Source organism: Aquarana catesbeiana, linkage group LG05 (genome assembly GCF_042186555.1).
Source record: "Aquarana catesbeiana isolate 2022-GZ linkage group LG05, ASM4218655v1, whole genome shotgun sequence".
Taxonomy (NCBI): Eukaryota; Metazoa; Chordata; class Amphibia; order Anura; family Ranidae; genus Aquarana; species Aquarana catesbeiana.
In genome coordinates, this window is record NC_133328.1 from 84,202,245 (window position 1) to 84,224,459 (window position 22,215).

The 22,215-nt window shown below is 40.5% G+C and overlaps 1 protein-coding gene across 2 annotated transcripts in view; it reads left to right on the forward strand.

Moving 5' to 3' along the window:
- Positions 1 to 22,215, forward strand: part of ESYT2 (extended synaptotagmin 2) — a 220,161-nt gene that overhangs the window by 165,941 nt on the left and 32,005 nt on the right. Inside the window, exons 12-15 of one of the 2 annotated variants that reach the window (XM_073629929.1) lie at positions 258 to 347; positions 2,543 to 2,638; positions 8,187 to 8,249; positions 12,641 to 12,715. In XM_073629929.1, the coding sequence (XP_073486030.1) occupies positions 258 to 347; positions 2,543 to 2,638; positions 8,187 to 8,249; positions 12,641 to 12,715 (324 nt within the window). The remainder of the gene's footprint in view (positions 1 to 257; positions 348 to 2,542; positions 2,639 to 8,186; positions 8,250 to 12,640; positions 12,716 to 22,215) is intronic. The other variant, XM_073629930.1, reaches the window with a different exon arrangement.

The window sequence follows — 22,215 nt, forward strand, 5'->3', positions numbered from 1 at the left end:
ACATGACTTATCCTAGATGACAGTGTGTAGACGTAAGCAAGAAATCTCCAGATCCAAATGGGGGGGGGGGTGTGCATCTCTAGTGGATATCCACTTTTTAAATGGACAAAGCGTACCTTAAAGCTAGGTTTTTGCTCTCGCTCTGCAATGTTTGCAGCAAGGAGTTGGATGGTTGCTGAGTCGGTCACTATTGCCAAAGCCACCTGGGAGAGCCCTGCTTGAAAACTATATAATATAAATGTGATATATTCTTTTAGTGGTTCGGTCTGGATGAAGCTACATCTGGGAAACTTCACCTAAAACTCGAGTGGCTTTCCCTAAAGTCCTCCACAGAGAACCTGGACAAGGTATGTACCCACTGATGTATGAAATAGCAAAACATATGTATACATATCTATAATACACACAAGTGCATGGTTCTACAGTTATCTCTGATTTGTTGATTCTTCTTTAACAAAAAGGAACTTTTTTGAAAGTTAGTCTGCCTGTCACATGATCATATACTTTAGGTTCTTTTTAATCATTATTATTTTGATGCAGATTATGATCTTTTTTTTTTTTTTTTTATACCGTTTACCACAAAATAGCTATTTTTAGAGTTTATTCATTCTATACCTTTTGGTATTCATTTTAGAATAAAGCCTAGTACACACTAGTAGTTTTTTGTTTTTTTCAACCCAGCGGGCTGAACGGAAAAAACTGAAGGGCTTGTGCGGAGCCGCAATACTAACTGTGCAATGTTAATACAGCGATCTCCCCCCACTGAGCTATTGTGTTCCAATATGGGGAAGGCCCCCCTCCACCCACTAGAACACACACACCGGTTCTGTCGGACCAGCTGCCACAAATGGGCCAAATGTTGCCCATTGTCTATTAAACCCGCCAATGCCACCCGATATTCGGCCCCTGTGTACAGCTCTTCCATACCTCCATTGTGAAATATTGCTCCGTCTAATTACATTTGTGCTTAATAGCTTAGCCACTTCCTCTCTGCCATAAACATTTAAGTTGAACTTAAGGCAAGCCGTTGAAGTACAATATATGTGAACTATTTTACCTGCCAGACTACACAGGTGAGCTAACTTTCTCTACTGCAGTTGGGAAGTATAGTCTGGTTACCTCACTGTCCCTAGTTTGTAAAAAGAAAAAGCTCAAAAAATATATTTATTGGTCAAAAGGTCCAACTCTAGCCAAAACTTTTTGTTTGTAAAACCTCTGTCAGGTTTTTATTGCCATCTGTTTCTCTGTAGGATAGTTAAAGAGTTAGACACCACCACGCTACTATGCCTAAACCACAAGTGAATTACATTACATTATATTCTCAAGTGTAGGTAGCTGCCAGGCTCTGATATGTGTTTCCACACCAAAAGCTTATTCAAACCAAGAAAGTGCGGCACTACCTTGTATTCTCAAGGTCAATCAGTGTCATCAAATGTACAGCCGTGGCCAAATGTTTTGAGATTGACACAATCATTAATTTTCACAAGTCTGCTGTCTCAGTTTTTATCATGGCAATTTGCATATACTCCTGAATGTTATGAAGAGTGATCGGATGAAATGCAATTAATTGCAAAGTCCCTCTTTGCCATGAAAATAAACGTAATCCCATAAAAAAAACATTTCCACTGCATTTGTGAAGAAGGCTTCAGGGCACCCAAGAAAGTCCAGCAAGTGCCAGGATCGTCTCCTACAGTTGATTCAGCTGTGGGATGGGGGCACCACCAGTGCAGAGCTTGCTCAGGAATGGCTGCAGGCAGGTGTGAGTACATCTGCACGCACAGTGGGACGAATACTTTTGGAGGATGGCCTGGTGTCAAGAAGGGCAGCAAAGAAGCCACTTCTCTCCAGGGAAAATATCAGGGACAGACTGATATTCTCCAAAAGGTACAGAGATTGGACTGCTGAGGACTGGGGTAAAGTCATTTTCTCTGATGAACCCCTTTCCGATTGTTTGGGGCATCCAGAAAAAACCTTGTCCGGAGAAGAAAAGGTGAGTGCTACCATCAGTCCTGTGTCATGTCAACAGTAAAGCATCCTGAGACCATTCATTGGGGTTGCTTCTCAGCCAAGGGAGTGGCTAACTCACAATTTTGCCTAAGAACACAGCCATGAATAAAGATGGTACAAAAACATCCTCCGAGAGTAACTTCTTCCAACCATCCAAGAACAGTTTGTTGATGAACAATGCCTTTTCCAGCATGATGGAGCACCTTGCTGTAATGCAAAAGTGATACCTAAGTGGCTTGGGGGAACTAAACTTCAACATTTTGGGTCCATGACTAGGAAACTCCCCAGACCTTAATCCCTTTGAGAACTTGTGGTCAACATCTGACAAAAAGATCTAAAAACACTGAAGCAGCAGACATTCTCAAAACTTTTGGCCACGGCTGTAGTGCTATTGCAATAGTGTTTGATGTATGTTCATGGTGTAGACTCTAGTATAATTTTGTCATTTCAAATCTTAGTTGTTGTGGTTTACAGATATCAAACAAGAGTCTACATTTGTGTAACCAAGGCTCTCCCATTTCTGTATTTTCTGCAGGTTCTGGCAAGCATTAAGGCCGATAAGGATCAAGCAGATGATGGTCTCTCTGCTGCTCTGCTCATCCTGTACCTGGATTCTGCTAGAAATCTGCCTGTAAGTGACTTGGATTGCTATTGGCCTTAGCAATGGTATTCTCTTCTCCCCAGTGACATATCTCTCAACTCGCTTAAGGCACATGTTTTACTGTCTGATCTTTTTAAGGAATTTAACAGACTGTTCTCAGAGACCACATTTACTATTCTTGAGATGTATATAAATTTGTTATATTCATTGTTCACTAAACTGTCAGTGCCATTTTACTAAGCGGCTCATCTTAGTGTCTCTCTTCTAAATAGTCCCCATACTCTGTTGATGACAATTTGTCTGGAATCATGTACAGAGAAGGCTGTCAGAGTAATAGTTGAATCTGGTTTTAAGGACTGGGGACATGTAGAGAGTCTCCTAGTATTGCATATTTGTAAATAAGCCTCGTCAAAGTTAAAAAAAAAAACATGGTTTGGTAAATGCCATTTATTCCAAAAGCATAGAGTATAATTCATGTAAGCATCACACAACATTTGTAGAACAAGAACACTAACCCATGAAGAGTTATGTTTTAGCCTACTGAGGTTCTGGTAATCTTAATGTATGCCACAGAAGTGACTTCATTGAAGTAATAAATACAGTTAGGGAGACTTTTAACCACTTTAACCACTTCAAGATTTAGGCCTCATGCACACAGGATGTTTTGCAAACTCCTTTTGTTTAAAAGTTTAAATCTGTATTTTTTGCTAGAAAATTACTTTAGAATCCCCAAACAGTCTTTATTTTATTTTTTATCGTCTTTCAAATACATTTTTTTTTAAAGTACACTTTAATGAATTGTGTTTATAAAAGTGTTTAAAGATTCCATAGAAAATAAATATATTTTGCAAAACAGGATGATTACCAAAAAAAAAATACATATTGCTTTCTTATCATAAGTAATGACAAAAGAAAAAAACAGGCCCATAGTGGAGGATTCATGCAGACACGTATGAGTTTAGCAGAGCTGTTTTTGAAATGCAAGCAAATAATTCTCTTTAAATGGCAAAGAGGGTTCTGGGTAAAAGTGGGTGGGGCTTGCACTAACACAGCTGCTGGATAAAAATGGCATTTACCCAGAAGTCTCTTCACCTTTCAAAAAGGGTTCTTTAATTTTTGATGAAGGTAGAATAGTTTTTGTAAGATGAATACACAAGCCTATGGATAGTTGCTTTGCATGCTGCTCACAGGTAGCCTCAAGGCCTCACATATTACAGTATCTGTGAAGCATGAGGTGGAAAAACAGATTACCATCATTTTTGTTTGATTTTCAACTGATCTTCTATTTCCTCTGCATTATGCATCATTGGCTGTCATTCATGTTTGATTCATTTTCCTTTACTTATTTTTCATTTATTACGCTCACAAATTTTTCACTTGAGAACAATCTATTTTTCCAGAGCTTTACATTATATCATTTGTTCCTGGTCTGCTAAATTCATTGTTATTGTCAGAATTTCCACGTTACATGTATTGTATGTTTGCTCACATGCTTATTTTATAATTTATCATTTTCTTTTGTCATTTTGTTTTTACTTTGCTTTGGTCATTCTTTGCTTCATTGCTTCATTCTTGCCTTCCAAGAGTATCTACGAGGGGAACTTGGGTTGTGGCTACTTAAAAGAGCGGAGAGCTTCTGGACTGATCTTTTGTGAAAACACTTCTTCTCTGTATAGAACTTTATTTGTGAGTTTCTGGGTGACGGCTGCTGAGTGCTGCAATAGACATGCATGTGTGGCTACAGTGCATGTTTTTCAGCATGTCATCAACACTAGTTCCAACACCATTTAGAAATGACTGTGAATCAAACAATGGTAATCCCAGTAAATAGCAGCTTGTAATATAAAGCCACGTCAGCCTTAGACTTCGTTCTCCAGCCTACAGTATGTTGGTAACAATTGTCCTGCAGGTTAAAGTGCATTCACAGCTAATATAAAAGAAGTCCATCAATTTGACATGCATTTTTTTTTTTCTTTTTCAAGTGTATCTGAAACCAAGAACAATGATGTAATATATCGTGGCTTACCATCCTTCGATATGGTGGCTGCATTTGTTTTCTGTTTTTAAGGCTAATTGCTTTTTTGCAAGTACAAAAAAATACTTGTTGATCCTGCCAGAAACCCAATGTGCATGTAAGTTCCTGTGCACTGAACTGAAATTTTTATGTTATCCGCTTTCCCAGTTCTTTTCTGTGACCTACAAAACACTCCTCTCTGTTTTGCAGTGGAGGATGTGTTTGTATTCCAAAGCAGGGGAGCAGCTTAAAGCGGAGTTCCACCCAAAAGTGGAACTTCTGCTTTAAGCACTCCTCGCCCCCTGACATTCCACATTTGGCATGCCATTTTTTTGCGGGGGAGTGGGTACCTAGCTTAGAGTGGGACTTCCTGTTCTTCTTCCTGCTCTTGGCCGCCTGGGCGGCGGCTCCTCTCTCCCCCTAGCTGGCCGCTCCCTCTCTGCAATCTTCTGGGACACATCACAGGTCCCAGAAGATTGCCTGGCCACTAGCAGAGCGCAGCGTGACTCACGCAGGCGCAGTGCTCGCCCGGATGTGAAGCCAAAAGCTGTCAGGGCCGGGTGCCCACAGTTGCTATGATGGCGACCGGTTGAGAGGAGCGAGGACCAAGGGACAGGTGAGTTTCTGTTTATTAAAAGTCAGCAGCTACACTTTTTGTAGCTGCTGACATTTAATAAAATAAAAAATGTGTGGAACTCCGCTTTAAGGTCACAGCTGCTTTCGCAAAAAAAAAAAACAGTAAGATGACGGAGCATTGTTACCCTCGGACAGGAAGTGTGTTACCGGCATGATCGCTGGTTGAAAAAATTGAACAAAAAAGAAAACAAATGCATCTACCACATCTAAATACTGATAAGCTGCAGCTTATTAAATTTTTGTTTTGTGAGCTAAGATGTGATTAATTTTCAGTGGAGCCCATTCTGATACTTCATTCTTTTTTGGATGCCAATGGTGGGCTGACTTGGCACTTCAACTAGGTCAGCTGGTCAAATTTCTCAGCTGGCCTCTGATTTGCCAGCTTTGTGCTAGAACTTCTGCAATAAAAAAATGATCTTCCATTTTGTAGTGGTTTAGAAAGAGTTTGAAGGAGAAAGCTGCCTTGCAAACGCTTTAATTGGGATCCTCTATGCTTCAGCGCCTTTTTTCCTCTACCTCTAAAGGGGCGTCAGGTCCCTTTAAATCCAACCCTCCATCCAACAGGCTGCCTTTATCCTCCGTTCCTCCAGGTTATGCTGTTAGAACAAAGACAAATTCTATATAGTGCTTAGCCTTATGAAAAATCTTTTTTTTTTTTAAAACCCACTCTTTATACATTTCACTCACAGTTAAAGTGTATTAATGTACTAGTAAATGACCGCTCAAAGACAGCTGCCGGTGTTCCTGACCAGCTATTCAAACACCATGCTCCCAGGTTTTGTACCCTGTGTGCTGATGTCACCCAAAGGCTCTGGCCTCATCACCCAGGGTAAAGTTGTGTCCTGGTGACGAAATGCGTTAGGAGTGGAGCCTTTGAATGACATCAGCATGCAGTGTGCAGAATCCGGAAGTGTGGCATCTGAATAGCCAATTGAAACGCCAGGAGTTGTCTTTGAGCTGCCATTTAGTAGTGTGTTAACGGACTTTTAAATGCGAGTGCAATGTATGAAGAATGGGTTTAAATAAAAGGGTTCTTTATAAGGTTAAGCACTTTTGTAGCTTTTTATCTTTGTTCTAACATCATAACCGGAAGGAACGGAAGATAAAGACAGCCTGTTGGATGATATAGGATTGGATTTAAAGGGACCTGACACCCCTCACAGTGGGGGATGAATGAAGGTGCTGAGGATTGCATTTAAAGAGGGGACACACTATTTATGACCTGACATTATATGTGGGGGTCATAAATGCAAGGTGAGAGCACAACTTGTGTTGGTGTTTCACAGTGAGACTTTGTCCAGAGTTTTTGGTGTACATGGACAGTTTTATTTATAAAAAAAAATAACGTTTTTGAAAACATTAGCACTACTCTAATTTTTGTGCAAACATTCAGCATTAGCTCTTTGCCATTAGGCCCCTTTCACACGATCGGACCGTTCAGGTCCGCCTGTCAGTTTTGACGGCGGACCTGAACGGGCGATCCATGTTAGCCTATGGAGCGTCGGATGTTAGCAGAGACATGTCCGCTGACATCCGACCCCGTCCGATCCGCTAAAAGCAGACGGATGGCTCTACGTCCAGATCCGTCGCTGGCGGATCGGGTGAGATCTGACGAAAACGGACACGCTGTCCGTTTTCGTCCGATCCCTCCATAGGCGGCAGCGGCGCCTGACAAGCCCCTCCCCGCTCAGTGAGCAGAGAAGGACCTGTCATCCGCCGGCTCAGCGGAGATCAACGGACAGATCTCCCGCTGAGCCGGCGGACCGAGGCGGACTCCGTAGAAACGGAGTCCGCCTCATGTGAAAGGGGCCTTAGAGTGTTTTTACATAGTATACTTGCATTGACAGAAATTCCATGTGTTTATAACTCTTAACAAATTTACCCATCATACTTATCTGATTGCACCATGCAGAAAAAGTACTGCTTGGACTACTTTTTCAGAATACACTGCAGCAAACCACATGGTACTGTGGTACCATGTGTTTTGTTGCTTGCAGGTGCACTGTGTTTGCGATCTGCCTTTTGGGTACCATTGTCAATACATTGGCACCCCCATGTAGATCGAAGGGGCAGCTTGTTCATCTGCAGTGCGGGAAACTCACACATAACGTGCCTTTCCCAGACTGCATTCTGGTGTGAACCGGCACTCCAAAGTGAATCTGTGGACAGGATATGGACTTTCAAGTAATCAAATAATCCTAATAAGCAGTAAATGCATTTTAAATGGAAACTCTCATGGACCTTTGTAGCAGTAGGCACTGTGGGCATCCTCATATTGCACATTAGAAGCCATTCTTTGTAACTCCCCCTGCTCCCCCCTCCCACAGTGATTTGCAGCCTTCTGACTTTCGAAGGTGTAATATAAACAGAACAGTTGCTGTGGGAGTGGGAGCAGGGTGAGCTGAGCTGCTGAGGGACCCAACTTGCATAACTTCAGTGCCTCTGCTATGAGCTTGAGGGATGAATTGCTTCTTAGTACCTGAAGCTAGTAGGTCAGTGAGGGCTTGTTTTAAACTCATTTGCTGCTTCCTAAGAATATGTTATTTGAATGTCCATAGCCTGGTCCACAGGTTTACTATAGGGCTTCTCTCCATCCAATTCACGTTCTACATTAGTTTAGATATACTTAATAACTTTCGAGTTACATATATGGCACTTACCTTGTACATATGCCCTTGTAACATGGCAATGTGTCACTAATTTCTAATTTCTTTTTTTTTAAGATTATTTTTTCCTCTGTTGCACATTACAGTGATGTCCTCTTCTCTCTTTAATTTGCATTTGTTGGACACCATCTCTCCTGCTGTCTTTGTTGTGTCTCGTGGTGTTATACCTGTTGTTCTTGTCCCTTCCTGTGGTTAACCTGCAAGAGCACCCTCATAGCATGGTTTATTAACCCTACGTGTGTTCATTTTTCCCCATTATAAGAATAATCCATTAGAAATTAACCAGGATGGTATGAAGAAGTCTACCGTTGACAAAGCTAAAAAGGTAACCATCACAGTTTAATCTATCAGAGTCTAAACCTGGAATCCAACAGCTTATGTATGACAGAAATAAAAGAACGCACAAGATTGGCTTGGCTTGTACAGACTGCCTCAACATGACAGTTTATATTTTAAAGTGTGCCAGTCACCTGCATGCAGGGAAGCAGCCAATATGCACAATACAGTACAGGTACTTCTCACTTAACAACCAGGTTCCGTTTCAACGACCAGGTCATTGAACAAATTGGTTATTAAACGAGGAGCCACAAGTAATCAATATTTTAAGCATTCTTAACTACTGTACTGTACTGTATTGTGAAAAAAAAGGTCTAAACACAAATCTCCAGCTCAATAACATTGTTTTAATTTGCATAAGTACAGAACACAAATGGAAATTCTGTACTGTACTGTACAATACAATGATGTATAGCTGGTCGTTCGGGTGGGGAGAGCTGGTCGTAAGTCCGAGTGGTCGTTAAACAGGCAAGTCGTTAAACGAGGATTATCTGTATATCGATTTATGTGCATTGAAACATAATGTACTTTGGCCCGTGTTGATCAGTGAAGAATGTCATTATTTTCCCTTTTTGCGTGTTCACTGCAATATGGCATTGTGTAAGAAAATTGCTACAGAGACCAGTGCTTCCTTCACAACTGTATGCCGCAGTGTTGTCATTTTGTCCAGGATTAGTGGACAGATACACAGATTATTTCTTATATCTGCACAACGGTCTTGTATACTACATTTTCCTGAGAGCTGCACTTTGGACATGAAAAGCAGCCCTATTAAAGTAGGCATGAGGTTATAGAGTAAAAGGGTGAGAATGGTAGATCTGTCCTTGTTTGTTCTGGTTATGAATATTTAATCTATGTGGGAAATATGGCGTTTCAGCCTTATTTGAGTCTTGATCACCTCTGTTTGTACGTCACAATGGCATGGTTAGGAGGTCAGATCCTGCGGAAGATTTCTTTCATAATTCCCTTCAAAGAGATGTAACTAGAGATCTCGCAATGGCCCCTCCACCAAATCCACACTATGTAGTTGATTTACTAAAGGCAAATAGACTGTGCAATTTGCATAGTGCATTTGCCCTCTACAAGTGCTGTTGTTTCAGAGCTTAGTAAATGAGGTAAAACCTCACTTTGCAAAGAGTACCCAATCATGTGCAAGGGAAATAAATTTTTTTTTTTTAAAAAAACATAATTTTTTGTTTGCACATGATTGGATAATGGAAGTCAGCAGAGCCTCTGCTCATTTACTATGCCCTGGAGCAACTGCATTTGCAGAGTGCACTGTCTTTTACCCTGTAGTAAATCAACCCCTATATATCACGTAAGTTGCAGCCATTTCACTTTTTTAATTTTTTTATTTTATATATTTTTTTTGTTAGAAATCGACTTTAGAATATACAAAAATACAAATAGATTAACAATAACACTTGGATAAGGAAAGTGAAAGTGAACATCCCATTTGAATATGAAGATTGAAAGGCTAAGTTTACCTTCTTTTTTTTTTTTTGCTAAATTCCTGCTCCCCTATGTACCAATATAGAATTAATGTACTTATTTTGCAAAAATAAAAATGGCTTTCCATTAATTCTACACCTGCTTACCTAACTCTCTTCATAGTGGTTTAAAAACACTGCTTGATTACTTCTGCCTTATTTCCTGGTCAGACTTTAGGTCATGACACAGGAAGGAGTTGACCGGCTGACCTCATTAGCACACACCTTGCATCATCCACCCTCGGCTGGTCAACTCCTTCCTGTGTCATGACCTAAAGTCTGACCAGGAAGTAAGGCAGAAGTAATCGAGCCGTGTTTGTAAACAGCTACAAAGAGAGTGAGGTAAACCTGTGTAGAATTAATGGAAAGCTGTTTTATTTTTGCAAAATAAGTACATTGATGCTATATTGGTACATAGGTGAGCCAGGATTCAGAAAAATAAAAATAAAAAGGTGAACAAAGGTAAACTTAGCCCACATTAATTAGAACAAAAGCTGCCATAACTACATGCATTTCACGTTGTGTGTTTTCTGTGGTTGAAAACTGTGCTTTTTTTTAAATCAAAATTTAATAACAGTCAAAATAAACTGCCAACCATGCATACCGCTGACCGTCACGCACATTTTGTTATTGATTTTATTTTTAAATGTGATATTACATTTCCCGTCTCTGCTGATCCATTGGCGTCTATCTATACTTGCTGCCCTGCACACTTGAGTGACAACAGTGTGACTGACGCCAAGCCTTCCTTTAAAATAAACCTCCTGGCACTGCCATTGTTGCATACAAATTGAATGGACAGGGCTGAACACCACGCTTCCAAAGCACTTTGGTCCTCTTGTGTAAAGTGTTTAACTGAAGAATAATATCTATTTCTTCCCTAGCAACCAGCCTTCTTGTCTTTTACCTGTTGGTAGAACAGAATGCTTAGGAGAGAGACTGATTATTTGGCACAATTTAAAAATGTAGATCATTCTATAGCTATATACTTCATACATGAGGACCACTCTAAGCTTCATCAGTAAAAACCTCAAAAGGCCGCACCTACCTTTCTACTAGTCTCCTTTGCTTTATAGCAACAAATATCAAATGCACATTAAAGAAGTCCTCTCGCTTCTTTTTTTTAAGTGTTGTGTTCACCAGGGAGCAAAGTATATGCAGTACTTTGTCCTATCTTCTTATGTGCTGTCTAAGGCTAACTGTGAGGTTGGACAGGGCACCCCTACACCCTCCATGGCTGTCCGACAATGCAGCTAGCAAGGAGATGACTGTTTTGATAGACATTACTTTTCTCCATCTCTAAGCACTTACCCACTTGCCTGCAACATTTTAGCTGACAAGTCACCCTGCATTCCTCGTGAGATGCTTATCATGGGTAAGTGCTTGAAGATGGTGAAAAGTGCCATCAGTCAAAGCTGCCGTGTCCTTTGCTAGCTGCGTTTTTGGACGACTGCGGAGGTAGGAGGGGTGGCCTGTCCAACTACACAGCTAGCTTTAGCCAGCACATAGGAAGAAAGGACAAAGTACTACATGCACTTTTTCCCTTGGGGAACACATTAAGAAAACTGAAACTTTTTTTAATAATCGAGCAGTCAGGTAACTACAAAGACAAAGAAAATATTGGCTCTGTGCAAAAATTTTACTATTATCGCTGCATATATAACAGGGCAAGACAATAGGGTTTATTTGCTAAAGGCGTAGAAACGATTTGCTTTGCATAGTAAATGTCCGCAGACCCTAATGAACCTGTGTTCACAGATGTTTAACCACCCAATCATGCTTTAGTAAAAATCCTATAAAAATCTCTTTCACACATGATTGGGTATTCAAAGTCAACACGGGTTCACCTTAATTACTAGCAGTAATTGCCACTGCTTCTTTAGTAAATTAACCTCAACAGAACACAGTCTAGTCTAGATCTGGTTTTGTATCTTTTTCAGTTGCTCTCACTTGTGAAATGAGGCTCTTGGTGCCCTTTGACTTCGATAGTTAAATTTCCCAGTTGTGTGTTTTTAACACTGATCTAGCCCCCCCGATCACAGTCGCTGTAGAATGTGCTCTTAAAAATAGACAGTCCTGTAGAGGATAACGTGACTTAGCTTCTTTAGGCCCCTTTCACACGATAGGCCCGCTTGGATCCGCTTGTCCGTGTTTCAGGCGGATCCGAGCGGGCCACCCATTGACTTGTATGAGCAGGCGGATGTCAGCGGATATGTGTCCCCTGACACCCGCCTACCATCTGATAAGATCCACTCAAAACAGACGTATGGCAATACGTTCGCCATGTGTCCATCGGATCGGATGAAAGCGGACAGGCGGATCCGTTTTCGTCTGACCTCCCATAGAGGAGAGCGGGGCTCTGACAGGTCCGTCCCTGCACAGTGAGCAGAGATGGACCTGTCATCCGTCGGCTCAGCGGGGATCAACGGAACGATCTTCCGCTGAGCTGGCAAAGTCCGCTGAGCGGATCCGCCCCATGTGAAAGTAGCTTTACAGTGAGACAGTGTCACTTAAAACAGGAACTTCCCTAATCTTTTTTTTTTTTTCTCCGCCTTATTTACTTCCATATTTTCTTTTCATGAAATGTACAATTTTGCCCCTTTATGCTCTGTACATTTTAATTTCTGCATCATATAATATTTTTCCCAGTGTTAACATGCATGAGCTTGCTAATGTTTAATTTACTTTAATTTGTTGTGTTCCTATGGCGAACAGTAATATGTTTAATTTTATGCTCCCAAGAAGCACTCTGTAGTGTTCCTCACTTAATAATGTGGGAAGATTTTATTTTATTTTGGTACGTGTGCTGTTGATTTTGTAACAAGTGTCAGTAAAAAAAATATTGTGGACCAAATATGTTTTACTATATGCTGTTCGGTTCTGTCCACAGTCAGGAAAGAAGATTGGCAGCACGCCTAATCCCTTTGTGCTGTTTTCTCTGGGCCACAATGTACAGGAGAGTAAGGTGAGTAAGTGATGCTCAGATGTTGTATTACTGTTATGTGTTCTGCAGCAATTTACAGAGAACGCACACAATCGCATGCACTGGGGTTGTTCTAATCTGATTTCGGGTTATGTCATTAGAAACCTGTGTCAGACAACACTTACCTAAAAAGGTTCTCCTCTCACCTACTGACCTAAAATCAAGATGGCTTCATCACCTAGTATGTAACAAGGTGCATAAAAAACCTATAAACCATGCGCTTACTCCAAAAAACTCATAGATGTAAGCAGCTAACACAACAAATAGAAAATTTGTAATAAATCATATATAACCAAGTGTAGCGCTAAAAAATGAGAAAGAAAATATTGCTATACCACATATAATAGCAAAATGAATTGTGAAAAGATAGTGTTTTGTATACTTTGTGAACATTCATACATATAGAACACTTATGTTATAAAGCCTTAGGGTCACCAAAAGTGATAACAGGATGTAAAAATGGCAATAAAGTCCAAAACTGAATATGCAGATACGGTGAACATAAATTTCGCAATGGTGATAAATTCCAAAACATATACTCGTGAGAGATTTCTGTATGTAATCCAACATGTGCTGACAGACCCTTGTGCGAAACCGCCACCTAGGATGACTGGAGGCTTACCAGAAAGTTGGGACCCACCTAGCATACGCTATATGGGTCAAACAGGCTTGGATTGCTCACTGGCAATGAAGGTAGGGAACCAAGGGCTGGTGAATGGTGAAGTTGTAACGTTGCTATCCCAAAGAGGTCTTCTTCATATGGAAGCTCGGACACCAACGGACATTACCCACATGTAATGAAGAAGGGGCTCATAGCGTAATTCCGTAAACCATAAAAAATTTATTAAAAGGAAAAACACTTACATTTCAGAATAAAAAGCGCTTGCAAGTAAAATGGCGGCAGTGGAGTCCTCCCGACGCGTTTCGTCATACAAGACTTCGTCTGGGCAGACGAAGTCTTGTATGACGAAATGCGTCGGGAGGACGAAGTCTTGTATGACGAAACGCATCGGGAGGACTCCACTGCCGCCATTTTACTTGCAAGCGCTTTTTATTCTGAAATGTAAGTGTTTTTCCTTTTAATGAATTTTTTATGGTTTACGGAATTACGCTATGAGCCCCTTCTTCATTACATGTGGGTAATGTCCGTTGGTGTCCGAGCTTCCATATGAAGAAGACCTCTTTGGGATAGCAACGTTACAACTTCACCATTCACCAGCCCTTGGTTCCCTACCTTCATTGCCAGTGAGCAATCCAAGCCTGTTTGACCCATATAGCGTATGCTAGGTGGGTCCCAACTTTCTGGTAAGCCTCCAGTCATCCTAGGTGGCGGTTTCGCACAAGGGTCTGTCAGCACATGTTGGATTACATACAGAAATCTCTCACGAGTATATGTTTTGGAATTTATCACCATTGCGAAATTTATGTTCACCGTATCTGCACATTCAGTTTTGGACTTTATTGCCATTTTTACATCCTGTTATCACTTTTGGTGACCCTAAGGCTTTATAACATAAGTGTTCTATATGTATGAATGTTCACAAAGTATACAAAACACTATCTTTTCACAATTCATTTTGCTATTATATGTGGTATAGCAATATTTTCTTTCTCATTTTTTAGCACTACACTTGGTTATATAAGATAGTATGTAACAAGGACACTGGTGTAGGGAATCGACTGCAGCCAAAATATATTTTTAGTTTTGCATAGAGTGGACAAGTATTCTCACCTAGGCTAGTAGATATAGGTCTCTCTGGGAGAACTAACCAACAAGCACTGAACCACAATATGGAGAGAGAACGGGCAGATGGTCCTGGAAAAACGCTTCAACAACACTCCAAAAATATGGAAGCAACTCTCTCTGGTAAGGACAAAACACAAACTGAAGGTGCTTCTAAGTGCAGTAGCATCAGGATATTTATTGCCTCAAACAGATTAACCACTTCAGCCCTGGGAGGTTTTACCCGCTTAATGACCAGGCCCTTTTTTTGCGATACGGCACTGCATTACTTTAGCTGACAATTGTGCGGTCATGCGACGCTGTAACCAAATTACATTGATGTCCTTTGTTTCCCACAAATAGAGCTTTCTTCTGGTGGTATTTGTGGTTTTTATTTTTTGCGCTATAAACAAAAATAAAACGTACATTTTGAAAAATAACAATATTTTTTATTTTCTGCTATAAAACATACCCAATAAATAATGTAAATCTAATTTCTTCATCAATTTAGGCCAAAGGTTATTCTACATATTTTTGGTAAAAAAAAAACAATAGGTGTATATTGATTGGTTTGTGCAAAAGTTATAGGGTCTGCAAAAAAGGGGATAGATTTATGTCCTTTTTATTTATTTTAAAAAATTTTACTGATAATGGTGGCGATCCAGTGATTTTTAGTGGGACTGCGACATTGCGATGGGCAGATCAGACATCTAATTTACATTTCTGGAACTTTTTTTGGGGAACCAGTAACATTATTACAGTGATCAGTGCTAAAAATATGCACTGACATTGTACTAGTGAAACTGCTAGGGAAGGGGTTAACATCAGAGGCGATCAAAGGGTTAACTGTGTTCCCTGGGTGTGTTTACTAACTGTATGAGTGATGGGCTGCCTGGGATAACACAGAGATCCGTCTTCTTGCATAGCAGGAAGACAAGATCTTAGTGTAGTCCCCTGTCAGAACGGAGACCTGCCTTGTTTATTTCGACAGATCCCTGTTCTGTCTCTGCGTGGAATGATCATGGGCGGCCGGCGGATATCGAGTCCGCGGGACCCGCTGATTGACTCAGCCACTGGCCAATCAGGGGGCGTGTGAGCGCGCCCACAGAAGTTAGTGCACGAATACCCTTAGCGGTATGGCGATTCGCACAGCCAAGCCACCTTGCCACAGTATAACTGCAGCGGGTGGTTGGCAAGTGGTTAAAAACACTTACTAGAAACAAAAGATATTCCACATCTGTGCCCAGCGGGCTCTATCCCAGAAGGGTGTCACATGGTTCTCCAATGCTGGCTGGTTGGGATCCCCCATTCAGCGCTGCCGCCCATGTTGCGAAACCCTTCTGGACCCCTTCTGTGGGACAGCCCCACAAAAGATGGATAAGGGATCCTGCAGGATGTCCACACCTGTCACAGCAGGGGTTATCACTCAGACCAATAGTATTTCAAAACTTGAAGGTTCTGTATACCCTGTGCCAGGATGAATATCTGAGTCAATCTGTGAGAGGGAGACCTGTTGAAGAGACCGCAAAATCTCATCTAGCAGCTTTTTATTGCCATCATTGTCTACATCATTCTGCCCCATTTAAAAGAACAGGAATTTGGGGAAAAACATCCACTTCCTGTCTATTAGGTGTCAGAGCAATTTTGTAAACCTTCCTCACTCTATCTAAAGCTATTTTTTTTCACTGGAGTTGGGCTCTAAAGGAGAAGATGCCTAGCAAGAAATGGTAATGTTCCTAGTCTGTGAAGTGTGTGTGACTGAGGGTGTGGTTGCCATCATCCTTAATCATACATGATATACACATTTTGAACTCTGAGGTGGGATTTTAAAAGCAACCATACAAATAAATAAAAGTTAAAACATTACTTTTTTATTTCTCATCATTTAAAAAGCATTCATGAATATTTTTTTGATAAAATAATTTCAGACTAATCCAAAACATTCAAAGGCAATATAAACAATGTAAATGAATGAGTTTACACGATTAGATATTCAACCATGTTCATTATACATTGTGGTATTCCTAGTTGCTGGTTTTCAAAACCACACAATTGTATTCCTCTGACTGCAGGGTTTTTAGCCTCAGGGTACTCAACGCGTTTCGAGCTTTATCCAAAACAATCTCTTCCTCGGGCATATAATACCACCCTGCAGGATACAAAATATTGATTTACAATCATGTCCGTAAAACTATTTTGTTACTAGTAACCAATAACAATGCAAGAAAAAGGAGTAGACACAAAAGCCATAAATATTTACATGTAATACATTGCAACTTTGAGACAGACGCCGCCCAAGCTTGTCGCCAGATATGTCACCCCCAGCATCAGGGAACCTCAAAGTTTGTGCAAAGACTACCAGGCCAATATTCAAATTATCGCTAAACATTCCAATATACTGGGATAATCTTTGGAGGTCTAGTATAAGCATTAGATAAATAATGAAGAAACTCCTGCGCTTTCAGAAATACCTATGCTAAGGGGCACTGCTGCCACACCTAAATATCTGATCCAAACAGACAAAAGTGGTATTAATAAAGTGAGTGGTGATTGCGCTGTGATAAAAAGGGGAAGGGGGGAAGAGGAAGAGGAAGGGGAAGGGGCTAGCTCAAATGTAAGAGAGGTGAGTAAAAATAAAAAAAAATTATTTAAAAAAGTATAATAAGCATTAGGGCTAGTATCATACTAGCACATGAAAAATATTGTAAATACTGAAACAAAAGAAAAAGTTCTCAGTGCAAAAGGGCTAGTATCATACTAGCACATATGTGGTAACTCAGCAAATACTTATTAGAAGAAAAATCTCAGTGCAAAAGGGCTAGTATCATACTAGCACATATGTGGTAACTCAGCTAATACTTATTGGTGAAAATAAATAAATGGTGAACAATCCCACTACCTAGTAGTACAAAGTGCTCAAACAATGAGTCATCAGTTCCAAAAAGGCAAAATGAAAAAATTATACAAAATATAACAGTATAATGAAATGTAATAAAGTGCAGTCTCATGGGCACTAAATCCGAATAGACTGAGGAAACAAAATTGCCTACAATGTATAAAAAGCCATAAAATGAGTGACAAATACAGTGTGGGTACAAAAAAAAATATATATATATTGAACCAAAATAAAAATATATAAATCAAAAAAAGTCCATGTGCATGAGGGCTAGTATCATACTAGCACATAAAAAATATTGTAAATACTGAAACGAAAAAAAAAAAAAAACCTCAGTGCAAAAGGGCTAGTATCATACTAGCACATATGTGGTAACTCAGCAAATTCTTATTAGTGACTCCAAGTAAATAAATAAATGGTGAACAGTCCCACCACCTTGTAGTACAAAGTGCTCAAACAATGAGTCGTCAGTTCCAAGAAGGCAAGTCCACAAGCCACAGGAAAGGGAAAAAAAGTCTTCAGTGGGGACACCTCTTTGCTCGCAAGCAGCTCACCTTACTGCTGCAAGACAACAGCTTGTAATCCAGTAACAAATCACCAGCAGGCAAGGGTCCCATCCAGTAGTTCAGGCGATTCGGGTGGTGGGTGTGCAAGATGGTATATAAAAAACATAAGCAGACAGTATATAGTATAACTCCGTGGCGGCCAGAGTGGAAAAAGGGACAGGACACAGAATGAGTGTGGGCGTCAATCCAACGAATGCCGAGTTCGTCGTATACCTCAAAAGGGTGTCTTCAAACCGTCCCCATTTCCTCAATGCTCGTCACAATGGGATGAATTATCGGAGTTTCCATTGACTCCTGTGGGGAAACTCGCTTTGATATGAGTGCTTTAGATTACAAGCATTCTTCTGGAACTTATTATGCTCGTAATCCAAGGTACTACTGTAATTCAAAGAAAGCATGCAATTGCAAAAAGACCAGACTGTAGCAAAGTAAATGAGTATTTTACGAAGGATTCTTAAGTCAACAAAGAGAAAGGAATGCAGATACCTTTCAATCTCAAAACTTTAATCCAACTTTAGATATGGGTGAGCGAGTTTGGGGAGGAGGAACTGGACTGCCAGCCAGGCCTTCTTGTCCACATCAGTGCTTGACCTTACATATGTGCTTCTGGAAGAATGGTCAAACATTCCCATAGGTACACTAAACCTTGTGGACAACCTTCCCAGAAGAGTTGAAGCTGTTATAGCTGCAAAGAGTGGCCCAACTCAATATTAAACCCTACAGACTAAGACTGGGATGCCAATAAAGTTCATGTGCTTGTAAATCCAGGTGTCCGAATACTTTTGGTAATATAGTGTAGATTGTGAAATTATTTTATCAAAAATAAATGTTCATGAATTCTAAATAATGAGAAATGTTCCTAGTCTTCTCTGTATGTTATAGGTAAACCCTCTGAAAACCACCACACAATCAAACAAGCTTTTCTTGAGCTGGCCACACACATGGGAATTTACTAAAACTAGATTAGACAGAATCTAGTGCAGCTGTGCATGGTAACTAATCAGCTTTTCTCATCAGCTTGTTCAGTTAAGCTTTGAAAATGAAAGGTGGAACTGTATGGTTGCCATGCATGGCTGCTCCAGATTTTGTCTGATCCAGTATTGGTAAAAATTCCCATCGTTCTATTCTCTGCATTGCACAATCTCTGCAGATCAGCTGTATTAGGCTTTATCAGTTTGGGAGGAATATTGTTCTCAAGTCAGACACAAAAGTTTACAAGAATATCACAAAGTTTATTGCTCCCTAAAATAATAATAGTGTTTGAATTACGATAATTGTGAAGTTCTGTGAGATGTTGTGGGGCTATAGCTTAGATTCTTAATTAGATGATCAGATATCTCCAATTGTCCAAAATGTTCATCTTAAAATTAATTTGCAATGACCATGTGGAAACTAATTTTATATATATATATATATATATATATATATATATATATATATATATATATATATACACACTATTTAAATGTCTCGACCTGTTACCAGGAAATAGTAGTCACAGGCCTCACTCTCAGGTTCTGTCCATCTCAGCAGGGGCTAATTGATTGCAATTCTCCCAAGGAAGAGACCCTAACAGGCTGGGTATGAGCTCCTCATGTATGCTGCTAAGATCAATGACTCAGAAGCCACTGTGTTATAATTTTCTGCAGGATCGCCCCAAATGTGGAAACGCACCCTGAGCTACATGGTCAGAGCAGCCACTGCTAATTTAATTTCTTTGTATTAGTCAAGACTGTTGCTCTGGGAATTCTATTCCTAGGCTTAGTGCAATTCAAGCTAATGACAGAGATTAAATATAAATCAAGCATTACAGGTGTCTTCTAAAATAAAAGACAACTTCAAGCTGATGCTCTACTAAAAGAGTTTATTTTAGAGGCAGTACTTCTCACTGTATCCTTTGTGTCTACAATAAACATTTTAGGTAGAGCAACTTGTTATCCTGTCTACAGGTAAGTAAGGAACAAACCAGCTGTTTGCCTTCACCCACCACATCCTCTTGTGTATTTGAGAGGCCAGGATCTTACAGTCACTTGGGACTTGGATTTTGTTTATACAGTCTCAATCCTTTTTTGTTTGATGCAATTTTATTGCATCAATTGATTGGAAACCACACACATTTTATTTTATTTCAGGTACTTATATAGCGCCATCAATTTACGCAGAGCTTTACATATACATTGTACATTCAGATCAGTCCCTACCCTCAAGGAGCTTACAATCTAAGGTCCCTAACTCACATACATACATACACATACTAAGGCCAATTTAGACAGGATCTGATTAGTCTACCAACACGTCTTTGGAGTGTGGGAGGAAACCGGAGTACCCGGAGGAAACCCACGTAGAACATGCAAACTCCAGGCAGGTAGTGTCGTGGTTGGGATTCGGATCAGCGATACTTTTGCTGCTAGGTGAACGTGCTGTCCACTACACCACTGTGCTGTCCACACACATTAAGATTTGTGTAAAATTACACCTTGACCTGGCAGATTGTACGATGTGATTGTAACAGGGGGTACATTTTAGGATCACAGGCTGTTGTACATGGTCTTTCAAGCAGTATACCGTATGTGTGGCATGGGGGGAAAAAAGGAGAAACCTACATGCCTGCTGTAATACAAGTGAATGGTTCAATGGGAGAAATCCCAAGAATACACAAGGTGGCAGCAGAGTATTTTTTGAGTAAAACAAATGAGGATGTTATTAGACATTAAAGCAGAGGTCCGCCCACTGCTGCATAGCATAAAAACCAGCAGCTAGACATACTGCAGCTGCTGGCTTTTAATAATAGGACACTTACCTGTCCTGGAGTCCAGCAATGGGAATTTAAATACTGTGAACTTGTTATGCATTAACTCCTGAGTGTTTTGTTTGCCACAGTCTGTGGCTTTTTTGGTATTTTCTATCTTTTTACCTAAAAAATGTGAAATGTAATAGTAAAAAGCAAAGCATATTACAATATATGTTTTAGTGGATGACTCAAAAGTCACCTTTGTCTACATTGGGGGACACAGAAAGTGTATACCTGTTGGGTTAGGCTGCTGCCTACAGGATAATTGGACACTAGCAAACAAAAAACTATAGGCTTGCCTAGAATTGCCCCTCCTATTTCAGTTTCTTGTCTGTGTCATAGGACGATAAACATAATTTCCACAACTCTGCTTTTTTTTTCATCAGTCAAGACTCTTTGCTACATCACTGTTGGAACTTTTTTTCTATGATTGTAACTTTTTGTTGCAGTCGTCCTTCTCCTGGCTTTTTGTGTACCACGCCCAAACCCTGCTGGGCTGGAAGTGTGGGTATATCCTAGAAGTGACCTTTGCACACTGGGTTCCACGTACGGTGCATTCCAGACTATTCTGTTTAAAAGGCTGTTGTGCACTTTTCAGGTCTAGAACCACTGGCATCGCCTCATCGCTTGCCTTTCTCTGAAGCCTCCTTTTCGCTTAGCGAGTAGGCCAATCGGGCCGAGCATTGGGCGCTACCTCAGTTTGCAGGATGCCTTTATGCTGTGCAACTGGGCATTGATGTCATCTGCTTGGTGCAGGACAATTATCTGCATTATTTCCCTGCTATACAACATCAAGGAAGCATCTCCCTACTGCTATTCCTGCATGAAAAGCATCACATGGAACTTCAATCAATTCCTGCTGTCCACATAAAGCGACTGTTTCTCAGATTTGCAAGGCTTCTGTTTACATGTTCTTTAAGGCTTCCCATAAACATTACAAACTCTGTACAATCAACTATAGATCTACCAAAACTATGTAATAATTTTCTTTGTAGCTCTAATGGAGATTGTACAATCAGATTGTAACATTTGTGGTGAACTTAATTTCTAGCGGGTGGATGTTACGGCCTTATCTGATGCCAGCTTCAGGTGTAACATCCCTCAAGTGGCTCTTTGCACTGCAGGTAGTTTAAAGTTCTTTGTTGCTTGCTGTGTTATCCACCTCTCAGTTGAACTGATAATATTTTTAAACACTTGCTGACGTAATCACTTACTGAGTATGTAGCTTCTCTATCTTTAAATCCTTGCCTATGTTTCTTATTAAGCAAGTACTATAATCGCTCCCCCATTTCTCCTGTTTCAGGGTGGCTCCTTTTCTCACAGCACCCTATGAAGCCACCCTTGCATGCATGGACTAGCGTTTTATCTCCCTACACTTTGTGCGTCAGTAGAAACAGCGAGGGATGTCAAGGCACTCCCTCTGCTCCTCCCTCTCCCACCCCCACTTCTCCAAGCTATCAGGCTGACTCAAGACTGCCCTGTCCTCTGTTAACTTTTTCCTGTGAG